At 39.0% G+C, this 14,218-nt stretch overlaps 1 protein-coding gene and 1 pseudogene across 1 annotated transcript; both read right to left on the bottom strand.

The window, feature by feature from the left end:
- Positions 1-1,862: 1,862 nt before the first annotated feature.
- LOC120286396 lies at positions 1,863-6,431 on the bottom strand (annotated as a pseudogene).
- A 2,061-nt stretch (positions 6,432-8,492) lies between these two features.
- Positions 8,493-14,218, bottom strand: LOC104453012 (serine carboxypeptidase-like 18). Its single transcript, XM_039317611.1, has 14 exons — positions 13,989-14,218; positions 12,109-12,245; positions 11,943-12,019; positions 11,693-11,815; positions 11,502-11,604; positions 11,340-11,377; positions 11,133-11,234; positions 10,954-11,034; positions 10,630-10,815; positions 10,400-10,471; positions 10,186-10,304; positions 9,955-10,068; positions 8,863-8,917; positions 8,493-8,768 (listed from the first exon to the last, which is right to left on the bottom strand). Exons 1-14 carry the CDS (start codon positions 14,150-14,152, stop codon positions 8,685-8,687), a joined length of 1,455 nt encoding a protein of 484 aa, XP_039173545.1. The 5' UTR covers positions 14,153-14,218; the 3' UTR covers positions 8,493-8,684.

Genomic DNA, 14,218 nt, shown 5'->3' with positions numbered 1-14,218 from the left:
ATGCTTGTAGGTAGGTTTGATATTAAAGTCTAATCTAATTCCAAGTTTATGCTAAGAAAAGCAATCAAACAAACAATGAATTGAAAAGCGGGGCTTCAGATAAACACTAAATGAAACAAAGAGACTAGATAATCTAAGTGCGATAAGGAAAAACTCATGATTCATCGAGTGTTTATTACAAATCCGAATGAAAAACCAGATACATGTTCAGGCATCAATTGAGGTAGAAAATGAGACCAGATTGGACATCGGCCTTTGGCCTCCAACTTCCAGACTTGCGGCCACCGTGTCCTCCATTGACAGCCTCGTGGGAGTCCCTTTTATATTCAACCCATTCATTTCAAACACGCACTCAAGCATCCAATTCAGTGAACTAAACAAGATTCAAATCATCAAACAAAAAATAGCCTCAGGGTGGCCTTTGGAGTTCAAGCATTTCGACTATCCCGACCCCCTAATGACTAATGTTAATGATAATCGGCCATCATTTGTATTGGCAAAATGATGATCGATGTCAATTAACCCCTAACACAACTCTAATTAAATCCAATAGGATGCCCAATCGATTATACACCGAACCTACTGATTCATCTAACAAAGACATGTATATGCATTAAGTAAGGCACGCATTCAGGTCATTTGACCAAGTCTCACAGACAACCAAGCAAAGGAAAGTGAACCAAGGTAGGGTCACTTATTCAGTTATTAATGAAATTCAGTTTGATTATATTTGCAATCAATCAAAGGACTAAACGACCTTCAATTTGAACAATTCAGGTGTCATTAGAAAGCTTAAGAAGTGTTCTTTAAAAGTGATGAAGATCACATTTTCTGCTTGGGTCCTGTCGATATGAAATTAATGTTTTACACCAGATGCTCTGTTTCTAACTCAATCCCGATCCACTTTTTAGAAAAATTTGGGAAAAATATCAAATGGCTTTCAACCCATTCATTTCAAACACGCACTTAGAGAAAAACAACACTATAGTCATGTTGATGAAATGCCCGACTTATCCAATCGAAATCAGAACCTAAAAATCAGGATGTCACACCCATGGACTTGGTCTAGATAATTCAATTAAGCAAGAGCTTTCCTACTTAAATCAGTGCAATTATAATGTAGTTTATATGGGCTTATGACAAGCTCCTAATATGCAAATGCAAATTATCAATGTTTTTGTTTATTGGTGAGGGTTGAACCTAATTCTCTATACAATGGATGACTAAATGAATCGTCAAAATTTTGGTGTCAATAGCCTAGATGACAATCTTTGGCTGTGGTCCTGATGGAATTGTGTGAAGTTGGGCAAGGAAACAGAGTGCAGTCCACAATCGTTTTTTTTTTTATAATTAAACATGATTCCTTACAAGTGTCTATGATGATGTCAATAGTTCATGGAGAAGGGAAGGAAATCGTTGTGCACTCGAATTAGTGTAGAGATGGAAGCTTCGGCTGGGTTTTTATAATTTGTATAGGAATTCTTATCCAAAAGGCTTGTTAACTTTTGGCTGCAGTTTGATGTGTGATGTGTGCATGTACTCAGGTTTATCAAACAATGTCGCGTTCTGTTTCTAGTGAGCTGCTGCTAGGTTTGTTCTCTCTCATCGACCAGCCTGGTTTGCCCCTGCTCAATCACGCCTTAGCAAGCGGATTTTGTGTGGTCAATTTTTCTCCTGAGATGCGTACAAATCCGGGTGCTAAAACTTCATCGGAAAAGGGCGCCCCGGCCAGGCCGGGGTGTCAATCGGACTGTGGCTCTGCCTTCAACTTTAAGGCAACCAAAATGAAATCCATTTTCATGTTAAAAGAAAGACATCAGTGTCCGAGCGATGACCGCTGGTTTAAGTTCTAAATACAAATAATTGCATGTTCCTTCAGTTGATACAGAAACTGCATACTTTATGTTCCAATACATGTCTACTAGGTCATTTCGACATTGATTGGCCATAACTGGTGAATAAAGTTTTCCTTATAATTTAGGAACAGAATTTTATTCTAGCACCCACTCTTAAACGCGTAGATCTAGAGAGGATGATAATGAATCCATCTGTTAAACATCTTGTAACATTCTCTGCGTTTGGATTCTGTAGGCGAGTGACCAGCTCCCTGTATTAATGACGTTAAGTTAGGGACAAGAGTACTATGATGCCAAAGACTACTCAAGGAGAAGGAAGAGGCGATATTGCAGTCTGAGTTCTTACCTTTATTGTTGCATAAGTCAATCGATATCCGCTGTGTTCGTAGTTCCTCGTGTACCTATTAAAATATGGTGGAATTGGAAGCTCTAATATTATCAAGGACGAAAAGAAAGGGACAATGGAAAAGGAAGTTCAACTGAAAAGCTTGCATTAGACGGAACACTTTCTGAGCTTACCCCGCAACTTGGCCATCTAAAACCACGGTCGCCAATCTATATCAACCGTCAGATCAAGCCATTTTATCCACTCTTCAAGGCCGTTATGCGGTATAAACATGTCATGATCACCCCTGCAGAGAACAAGTTACTCATCACTGCTAGATTGGAGTAATTTTTCTCTTTGTTGAATTTCACATTCGCCAAAATGTTCCTACAACATTGTAATCATTGGTTTGAGTAAGTTTTACCCGAAAACTAGAACTTGCATGCCCAGATTGGTGAGATTCTTATGATAATCGAGAACACTGGTGACATCCTCGGTGTAGGCTAAGGAAATATTACACCTGAAAAATTCGCTGACGGTTCCCTAGAAATTTGACACGGTAAAATACAACTATTTGGTTAGTTCTCTCGAGAGGGAATAAATTTGAGCGAGAAGTTCATAGGCAAATTTTGTACATACCGGTCGCACGTGAAGAGCTTCTTGTACGCCTGGATAATTACCCCATATATCGGAGAGTAGATATTCGAAATACTGTTACATTCAAAGGAAGAATTGGAAAACAGATTGAGAGAGAGAGCGAGAGAGCGAGAGAGAGAGAGAGAGAGAGAGAGAGAGAGAGAGAGAGACCGAGCACTGATGATCGCGAAGTCTCGGTAATGAAATGAGATGATCCTTGGTGATATCTTGGAGGGACCTCCCGTGCTTCTCTTGGTTTGATATTGCTATTTTGAAAGCTTCTTTCGATTTTGGTGAAATGAAAGTGCAAACAGGGTCAAGAACATTTGTTTCGCTGATCAATTCAATTAGCTGGAAATAAGACAGAACAAACAAAACATCGCCGCTCAGACTGTATGATAAATAAATTTCAAACCAGACAAGAGTTGGAGAGAAAAGAATAACTCGTCTACTTCATATGTATCCATTAAGAATGCACATTCTCTAACCTCATTGTACGCTGTCAAATCCTCACTGCAGTTCGCGTTTGTCGAATCCACAAAATTCCCACCACAATCTTTTTCTAAAGCCTGATAATGAAGGACATAATTTGATCATACCCATGACTCACACATGCTCAACTGGTGTTGTGTCAATGAGTTCACACATGATTTGTTATTCAGTTACCTGATAAAGTGCATTTGAAATGAGGGCCAACCTATGAGCAAACGGAATTCTTGCGTTTGCTTCGAGATTGGTGTCCGTGTGAGGACATGATAGTATTATTCCCTGAAAATGATTCGGCAAAGAGAAGAACAGTACATTAACATAAGATACAGTTTAAGTCAAATTTAAAAAGGGAAAAAATAAGATGAGGAGCGAGCTTTTTCATACCTTAAGATGAACATATGGTTTAAGTCCAGCTTCATTCCCTGCAAATTTTTAACAAAGAAAGTGAAAAAAAAAAAAAAATGTTTCCTTCAAAGTCCATCAATAGATGTGGAAAGGCGAAAATGTCTATGTTAATTCCATTCAATCGGGTTTATAGAAAAGAATTCATTACCTCGTAGAATTGCTGTAGCAACCATGGGAGAATATATACCAGCATAAGAATCACTACCAACAAACACTGGATTGGTCTCGAAACTTGGATGAGCCGCCAACCACTAAATCACATATATAAATTAGCATTCATTTTATACCCAAATTTTTTTTTTTTTTTTTAATATAATGATACAACCATCGCGATCCATTAAAAATTTTCACTTACATTTCTTAAGAAGGTTTGCATTTGTGCAACATTCAATAAGTCTGAGGTATTGTATGCTGATGTAGTCATCGCATAGGAGAAACCCGCTCCTACCGGTGCGTCTATGAATATAATATTGGCTGTCTGGTTATTTTAGGTGTAAAAAAGTCAGTAAGAACACAAATAGAACAACAATATTTAAATGGAATCAAAGTTCAGTAATCTGTTAAATTATCCAAAGTCAAGGGCAAATTTATGACTTCTCACTTTACCTTAGTCCAGGCATTTGGCTCATAGAGTAATGATGGGAGACCCCAATGTAATCAGTAATATTGAATTTAAGTGGACCTGCATATCGCTTACATCAAAATACTGTATACTCACAATTGAAGATATTGGCAGCGTCGTAACGAAATAATGACAATACAATAGGAGGAATAATGAAGAAGAAGAAGAAGAAACTGACCAATCTGGTACAAGAAGGCATTCAACCCTGAACACCCAGGACCTCCATTCATGAAAAGTAGAAGAGGGTCAGCTCCAGGATTCCCAGTAGATTGCACAAAGTAATAGAAGAACTCGACCTCACCAACACTTATGTACCTGCATCAACCAAGATACCCAATTAAGATCCCTGCATTTCGAAACCAAAATCACTTGTTTGTAGTCACATTAATAATCACCCAGTTTCAAGAGTGAAAGGAAGCAAACCAGTATAACTCGGCAATTCCTCAAGTCATAAGTCCAATATAATATACACCATTTAATCGGAATACAAACGCCATAAATGCCATAGCTTTTCTATGGCACTTATTTGATTGCAAGAAAGTTGTCCAAAACATTTTAAATTTATTGTACATAAACCAGTTAAATTCTAAACCTTTTAATTTTAACAATTTAGCCTCAATTTTTTTTTTTTTTTTTTTTTATGATTTGCCAATTTAATCTTAAACATTTTGACGATTTGCTAGTGTAGTCGTTCTAGCTAAATATCCAAATAACAGGTGTATGACTAAGTTACCAAATCTTCAAAAAGTTTAAGACTATATTGACATAAAAATAAAGTTTTAGAACTAAATTGACAAATCATTAAAAGGTTTAGAACTAAATTAGTATAATTCAAAGGTTTATTTATGAAATGACTGTCACGCAATAGGTTAAGGAATTTTTGGACAATTATCCCTTTAAGTGCGTGTCACAACTTTTCAATCGATTACTTGAATGCATTAATTGAGCGCAATGACTTTTAAAAATTCACACAAATGTCATGTCGTATTGGATTTACATGCTTTGTGGTGATTTAGAAGTTATAATACTTAAGTAATCAATTGAAAAGTTCTCCCTCAACCATTCTCGTTGCATCTATAGGGGGAAATTACTAAAAGTCTTAAACCTATTGCAATTGTCCAAATTCAGGCCTAATTCTTTTTTTTTTTTTTGGCCAATTTAATCTTAAACCTTTGCAATTTTGCCATCCGCCCAAAATTGACCGATCGGCACTGACGTGGAGGCTAACCGTCCGGTGAAAGCTAACATGGCAATTTTTAAATAATTTTTATTTTTATTTTTGAATTTTGGATTTTTTTTCTACCTTCTCCTTCCTCGACCGGGTCGGGCTCCGCCGAGGTGAGGGGCTGCGGATCGGCCTCACCGGCCAATGGCAAGGCGGCCTCGCCGTCGCTAGGCGAGGCCCGCCAAATTTGGTGAGGGCGACCTTGCCGGCCTCACCGGAGGAAAGAGAAGGTAGGAAAAAAAAATTGCCATGTCAGCTTTCATCGAACAACGGTGTCCATGTTAGTGTGCCGGCCAATTTTGGCCGGATGAACTAAACTAGCACAATTGTAAAAGATTTAGGACTAAATTGGCCAAAAAAAAAAATTATGACTGAATTGACACAATTACAATAGGTTTATAACTTTTTTGGTAATTCTCCCAACCGATACCCATGAAAAGAGCATCAACTTATCAGAAATCAATCACCTATGTCATCTATGGTGCCACAGGGACACCGTGCCCTCCGTTTGTGGGCTGTTGTAAAGTGGCTCATTTCCGTCGTGGTCAAATAAGAATTGTTGCAAAATTGCATTAAGTGAAGGATGGCTTCTTTTTCTTTTTTTTTTCTTTTGCAACCCGCTGCGGCAGGGGAAGGGGAAGAGAGAGAGATGGCATGAAAGAATCCAAACTGACCCGGTTTCGAGCTTAAAAGGAAGTCTACCAGGATACCCAGGAAGTGTCTGCACTATGTATTGAGGTGAAGCAGCTGAGGCAGACAATAGCACGGCCAAAATAGGGACCCACATCCTCTCAATACTTTGGCTTCTTCTTGAATTTGACATTGCCTTTTGCCTTGCCTCTCTCTCTCTCTCGCGCGCGGGCGTTTCTGCTTCCACTTTGGTGCCAATGACACCCCCTCTTCCCTCTCGTTACTGTTATGTGGAGCAGAGCTAGCCATTGACTTTTAGGTAGATTGATAGGTGATTGAAGATTTTACATTTTGCGCTATGACCCTCTGTACCATTGATTGTGGGGTCTAATGTGGTTGCACCTAAAGCGACTTAATGTCAGTTTTCCAGACGTCATATAAATATGGACCCCTATTAAATGACTTGACATCCAATCAGACAGAAGAATGGTAAAAAGAGATGGTTGGTGTTGAAGGTGAGTTAAGAGACCAACTGATCCCACACCTAACTTTCAATTCATTTGAACACCCTCATGATACCTAAATTTTTTCACCCAAAAGTATGTCTTGCACTTCACATAAAATGGTTATTTGAATCTGTTAAAGAAAAATCCATATTGCATGGCTTTGCGTTTGCATTTTCCACATTTAGAAATCATTAACATTGCTTTTCGAGAATAGCGTGTCTGCATTGAGTATTGCCTTAGGCGAGATTGCGAATTTCTTTAATCCAACCTGTTATGCAACCTGCCCCAGAATTTTGTATAACGAATTTCGACAGGAATTCCTAGATTATTTTGCCTCGTGTATATTGGATTAGTAACAAGTTCCTCAGAGAAACTCCATAGTCTCCTTGCTGCAATCTCAACTTTACTTTGACATATTACTTTCAAAGGTGGCAGGGCAAAAGCTCGTCATAATCTATTCAAAGCCATGAGACCAGCTATCAGATGTTCCTGCGGTCACATTCTTCAAGAGGACTGGATCGAAGCATGGGCAAAAGCGAAAGGCATCGGCAGCGAAGCTAGAAATGTAATATATGGGTCAGCTCAGCCCATGTTCTTAAAAGCACAGCCCATTTTATTCTCTCCCTTTATCAAATTTGTGCGTGAGCGTGGGCCGCGGTGGACCGAACAAGAAAAGAGAGAAAAAGGAGAAGAGAGTATGTTCGTCCGTGAAGAGAAGAAAAAGAGGGAAGAAGAGAGAAGGAAAAATTTTCATGTGTAGCTGATTCGAACATCTTGACTAGCCAAATCAACTACAAATCGCAATCCCTTGATAATTGCACACCACTCCTCATATTAGTCTACTTGGTTAGGACACCGTCTATATATCGGTTTATGAATCTATGACCCTGTCTATTCCATGAAAACACACATTAGTATCGTTTGTTTATCTTATCATCTTCAGAACAACATTGGAAATTTTCCTATCAGAAAGATCACGTTTGATGTACCTGCCAATGGAATGAAATCCAAAAATTGTCTAAATGTCGGTTCCGATGATTTGGTATTCAACCGTCAAAGGGGCATCTGTAAAAGAGTAAACCCAGTGCAACTGTCAAGTAGTAGAGTGAGAAGTCCATAAGCAACTGATAGTGGCAATTGTGGAGAAGAGAAGGAGCACAACCTTCAAAGTAATGGAGCCATTTATTTCTAGGTAACCATTGATAAGAACTGCTAGATTGTAGAAGTTAGGCAGGAGATGTTTGATTTTTCTGAAATTGATATTAAAGGTGGATAGTGGCTATAAATGTTCCAATTAATAGAAGGTACCGCTAATCAATCAAATAATCCAACTGTTCAATTTACTTTCGGTTTACCTTTACATTCTAGTATCTTTTATATGGCTGGACACAATCAACCTCAGTCTCAGTACTTTCATTTTCTGGTCATTTATGTTTCCTATCCAAGAATCAACATAGGACCCTTCACAACCTTTATCAATTCACTCATTGATCCACACTTGAATGGTATTTCATCAACACTCTTAGGCAAAATATCTCCCCATGTTTTTGCTGTCCGCAATCCAAGTAAACTCGTGAAAGGCAAGTTAGCTATTTTCTGGTTCTTGACGTGTCATGCATATCAACTGTGGTTTATCAACGTTCTCACGTATAGTTTCTTTCTGGTATGTTGTATGGGGAAATTCTTGCCAGAACCCTGGTAAGTACCGCCGTTGAATTTCGTGGGAGCCACAGGATCTGCTGTATGATCACATCAATTATGGCAAGACTAAATAACTTGTTTATTTAGGTTTTGCTGATAGTCGAGGGACAACTAGTTTATTCCATAACCAACTTTTAAACTCGTGGATCTACACCAGACTGAAATAAATCCCTCCAGGAAACATCTCACAACATTCTATATGCTATGGGCCAGACACCACATCCCTGTTTCGATATTAAAGTAGCAGAGGATAGTAATGAATCTTGGAGCCATACTTAAACGTCTGGATCTACAGAGGATAGTAGTGAATCCATCTATGAAACATCTCGTAACATTCTCTGCGTTTGTATTCTGGAGGCGAGTGACCAGCTCCCTGTATCAATGGCGTTAAGAGAGGAACAAGAGTATTATGACACCAAAGACCACGCAAAGAAGGAAGAGGCTGCATTGAAGTCTTGAGTTCTTACCTTTACTGTTGCATAAGTCAATCGATATCCGCTGTCTGTATACTTCCTCGTGTACCTATTATAACATGGTGAAATCGGAAGCTCTTAAATCATCGGGGACAAAATGAAGGTAGATTTGAAAAGTAAGTTCAACAAAAAGCTTTCAAGAGATTGAACTCGGAAAAATTGTCCAAAAAACTCCTATAAACCTTTCAATTGTACCAGTTCAGCCCTCAATATTTTGACAATTAGTCAATTTAATCCTAAACCCTTTAGCGAATTACTAATACCTTCATTCTGGCTAATTTGGGTAGGAAATTGCTGACGTGTTGGTCTAATCAGCGCCAACCGCTTTACATGGCGCGATCAGAGTTGACATTAATAATTTCTTTTATTTAAAAAATTCTTATTTATTTTTCATTTTATTTATTTTTAATTTTTTTCTTTAATATGCTAGCGTAGGCAAGGGCCACAAAACCATTGCCGCTACAATCCAAGGGTCACGTCACGAGCCCTCTCTATGGTCAACAAGGGCATCCCAAGCCCTTGCTTGCCACAACGAGGGCTCATGAGCGAGCCCTCTCTATGGTCAACAAGGGCATCACAAGCCCTCACCCAAGCCCTTGCTATAGCCACAACGAGGGCTCATGAGCCCTCACCAGCCATAGTGAGGCCTTGTGAGCCCTCGCTAGGGGGCAGCGAGTGTCGCCAACCATTGTTCAAAGGTTGGCCCTTGAGCTAGAAAAGAAAAAATGAAAAAAAAAAAAATTATAATGAATATGAAAAAAATTGAAAATTAAATAATTATTTATGTCTACACCAACTATACCTTGTAGGATAGCCAAGGTTGATTGGGCTGCCATGTCAACTGTTTTCGACCAAAATTAGTCGAAAAGACTAGATTGATAATTTGTTAAAAGATTTAGAATTAAATTTACAAATCATTAAAATGTTTAGAATTACAATTTGAAATTTAAGGACTAAATTAGCTACCGTACAATAGGTTTAAGATAGAGTTAGAACAATTAAAAGGCTTAGAATTGGATTAATTGCCATGCAATAAATTTAGGACTTTTTAAACAATTTTCTCAACCGAATCCTTTGTAAGCTTACCCCGCAACTTGACCATCTACAAACCATGGTCTCCAATCTATATCCACCGTCAAATCGAGCCACTTTATCCACTCCTCGATACCATTATGCGGAATAACAAAGTCATGATCACCACTGCAAAGAACGAGTTACTCATCACCGCTCTAGTGAAGTAAATTTTCTTTCTGTTGAATTTCACATTCGCAAAAATGTTCCGACAAGATTGTAATTATTGGTTTTAGTAGTTTTTACCTGAAAACTAGAACTTGCATCCCCAGACTAGTGAGATTCTTATGATAATCGAGAACATTGTCGACATCTTCAGTGTAGGCCAAGGAGATATTACACCTGAAAAATTCGCTAACAGTTCCCTGCAAATGGACATGATAACATACAACTATTTGGTTAGTTTTCTCCTGAGGGAAACAAATTTGAAAGAGGAATTCATGGCAAATCATGTACATACTGGTCGAACATGAAGAGCATCTTGCACGCCTGGATAATTACCCCATATAACGACAAGTAGATATTCAATATTCTGTCACATTCAATGAAAGAATTAGAGAACATACTTAGATAGATAGATAGATAGATAGATAGATAGATAGAGAGAGAGAGAGAGAGAGAGAGAGAGAGAGAGAGAGAGAGAGAGAGAGAGAGAGAGAGAGAGAGAGAGAGAGAGAGAGAGAGAGAGAGAGAGAGACCCTGCAAAAGATCGTGAGGCCTCGGCAGCGACACAAGATAATCCTTGGTGAACTCTTGGAGGGACCTACTGTGCTTTTCTTGGTTTGATATAGCTAATTTGAAAGCTTCTTTCGATTTTGGTGAAAGGTGAGCACAATCAGGGTCAAGAACATTTTTTTTGTTGATTAATTCAACTAGCTGGAAATAAGAAAGAAAGAACCAATCATCTCTGCTCAAACTTTATGTTCAACAAAATCTCAAACCAAAAAGGAGCTTGGTTAGAAAAAAGAACAGGTCCGCTTCAAAAGTAACCCTTCAAATAGCACATTCTCTAACCTCGTCATACGCTGCCAGATCCTCTGTGCAGTTCGCATTTGTCACATCCACAAATTCCCCACCACAATCCATTTCTAAAGCCTAATAATGAAAGAAAAAAAATCGATCATACCCAGTACTTACAAATGCTCAACTAGTCTTCTGTCAATGAGTTCACACATGATTTGTTATTCAATTACCCGATAAAGTGCATCTGAAATAAGGGCCAACCTATAAGCAAATGGAATTTTTGAGTTTGCTTCAAGATGGCTGTCCGTCTTGGGACATGATAGTATCATTCCCCTGAAAATGATTCGACATAGAGAAGAACAGTACATTAACATAAGACGCAGTTTATGTCAAATTTAAGAAGGAAAAATTAAGATGAAGAGCAAGCTTTTGCATACCTTAAGGTGGACGTATGGTTTAAGTCCAGCTTTATTCCCTACATATTTACAACAAGAAAAGATAAAAAAAAATGTGTACTTGATAATTTATCAACAGATGGGAAGGGCGATAACATGCATGCTTATCCCATTCAGTCAGGTTTATAAAAAAGAATTTCTTACCTTGTAGAATTGCCGTTGCAAGCATGGGATTGTATATACCAGCATAAGAATCGCTACCAACAAATACCGGATTGGTTTCGAAATTTGGATGAGCCACCAACCACTACATTGCATATATAACTAAACATTCATTTGCCACCCATTTTTTTTTTCTGATATAACCACCGTGGTCTGTGAAGAATTTCACTCACATTTCTTAAGAAGGTCTGCATCTGAGCAGTATTCAATGTGTCTGTAGAATTGTATGCCAACGCTGTTGACGCATAGGAGAAACCTGCACCGACTGGTGCATCTATGAATATAATGTTGGCTGTCTAATAATTTTGCAGGGTAAAATGTCAGTATGAAGTCAATAAGAGGACAATATTTCGATTAAATTGAGGTTCAGCAATTTGTTAAATAATCAGAAATCAAAGGCAAATATATTACTTCTCGCATTACCTTAGTCCACGCATCTGGCTCGTAGATTAACGACGGCAAACCCCCAGTGTAATCGGTAACATTGAATTTAAGCGGACCTGCATATTGCAGACATCAAAATACTACATGTTAACACCTACTTGAATAGTGGTAACATAATAGGAGGAAAAATGAAGAAGAAACTGACCGATCTGGAACAAGAAGGCATTCAAACCCGAACACCCGGGACCTCCATTCATGAAAAACAGAAGAGGATCAGCTCCAGGATTTCCGGTAGACTGCACAAAGTAGTAGAAGAACTCGACCTCGCCAACGCTTATGTACCTGCATCTACCAAAATACCCAATTAACATCACATAAAATGTCAAATGCATCCCACCATTTCAGGACCAATTTTACTTGTAGTACAGTCACATTACACCCATGTAATAAATCAAATCCATCCCTTTGATTCCCCATACAATGTCACTATAGAAGAACTTAGTAGCTTGAAGCACGCTTGTTGACACTAATTATGAAGGTAGCTTTAGAATTTGATAATAGGAGTATAATGTATTTCCAAAAAAAAAAAAAATCTAGCTAAAGATATTATTTCTTTGTCAGTTTGGTTAAAGTAGACGCTTGTTAAACGGGTGGGTCGGGTCGGGTTTGGGTCGGGTCATAAATGGTCCGGCCCAAATCGACCCATTTAACCCGTTTATGACCCGTTATTGAATACAAAAATTTTGACACATACCCAACCCCGACCCATGCTCTAACCCATCAGGCCCATTTAATTAAACTTAATTTATTATATATATAGATATATATATTTAAAAAAATGGTATTACTAAAATAATTTTTATACAACACAAATTTAATGGGCAATTTTTATAATTTTTAAAATAATTAATTTAAAAAATCGAATTTTAATTATTTTATTTTTAAATATAACTTTTCTTTTCTTTTCTTTTCTTTTTTCTTTCTTCTTTCTTCTTCTTCTTCTTCTTCTTTTTCTTTGGTGGCCGCCCGGCCACGACGACAGCCGGCGGCCGGCCATGCGAGCCTCGAGCTCGCCTGGCTCGCCGACGACGGCGAGCTCGAGGCTCGCCCGGTCAGCGAGCTCGAGCTCGCCGATCTTTGGCAAGCTAGAGTCTCGCCGGCGAGGCTTGCGCCTCGCCGGACGTCGGCGGGCGCCGCCGCCGCTGATCTGGCGAGACTCGAGCTCGCCCGGCGTCGGGCGAGCTCGAGCTCGCCGGATCTGCGAGCCTCGAGCTCGCCCGGATCGGCGAGGCCTCCGCCGATCAGGCAACCTCAAGGCTCGCTTGGCCGGTCGCCCGCCATTGCCATGCGGCGACCGGAGGAAGAGGAAAGAAAAAGAAGAAAGAAAATATAAAAAGAAAGAAAAATAAATAGGTTGCACAACCCATCTTTAGACTTTAATGGGTTTGTAAATAGGTCTTAAATGGGTACCCATTTAAGACCCATTTATTTTAGTTCTTTTATTTTTAACACCCATCAGGGTACCTTATTTCTCAAGGCCTGACCCATTAACGACCCATTTATGCTTAAATGGGTCCATAAATGGGTTGCACAACCCATTTAACACCTCTAGGTTAAAGTAACTAATGAGGGATAAGCGAATGAATGGAAGCCAAAGTGTCAGGGGTAAGTATGTTCTTATCAGCGAATTTTGGCAAAATAGAAGAAAAGATGGAAATAAAAAGAGGAGAAAAGATAAGTGCTTATCAGAACTCAGAATTGCTTTACCTACCAAATACCAGGAAGTCAGAACTCCAATATAATGGCAAAAATAGATGAGCTTGTGAGAATATGCAACATTTAATCCTGACTGCAACTATTGAACCATCACCTTTGAAAAGATGAGTATGTACATATCAGAAATCAATCACATACTCCCATGGTGTCACTGGGGCACCATGCCCTCTGGTCGTGGACCGCTGTACACAGGTTGTTTTCATCGCAATAAAAAGTGTCGGAAATTGCAATGCATGAAGAAATCTAGTTCAAATCATTGTCACAGAGAGAGAGAGAGGAGAGAGATGACATGAAAGAATCCGAACTGACCCGGTTTCGAGCTTAAAAGGAAGTCTCCCAGGAAAACCAGGAAGCGTCTCCACAATGTACTGAGATGAGGCAACTGAGGCAGACACCAGCACGGGCAGAATGCACACCCATTTCTTCTCAATGCCTTGGCTTCTTGAATTCAACATTGCCTTTTGCCTTGCCATTCTCTCTCTCTCTCTCTCTCTCTCTCTCTCTCTCTCTCTCTCTCTAGTTTCTTCTAGTTTCTGCTT

This window comes from Eucalyptus grandis, chromosome 7 (genome assembly GCF_016545825.1).
Source record: "Eucalyptus grandis isolate ANBG69807.140 chromosome 7, ASM1654582v1, whole genome shotgun sequence".
In the NCBI taxonomy this organism is placed as follows: domain Eukaryota; kingdom Viridiplantae; phylum Streptophyta; class Magnoliopsida; order Myrtales; family Myrtaceae; genus Eucalyptus; species Eucalyptus grandis.
Note: the sequence above shows the minus strand (reverse complement) of the source record. Positions and strands in the feature narration are given on the sequence as shown.

What these genes read in the sequence shown, in the direction of transcription:
- LOC104453012 (XM_039317611.1), bottom strand. Translation starts at nt 14,152, where the DNA reads ATGGCAAGGCAAAAGGCAATGTTGAATTCAAGAAGCCAAGGCATTGAG. An exon ending in TTTCAGATGCACTTTATCGG is followed by an intron (nt 11,035 to 11,132) that starts GTAATTGAATAA and finishes TTTCATTATTAG; the next exon opens with GCTTTAGAAATGGATTGTGG. An exon ending in ATGCAAGTTCTAGTTTTCAG is followed by an intron (nt 10,069 to 10,185) that starts GTAAAAACTACT and finishes CGTTCTTTGCAG; the next exon opens with TGGTGATCATGACTTTGTTA.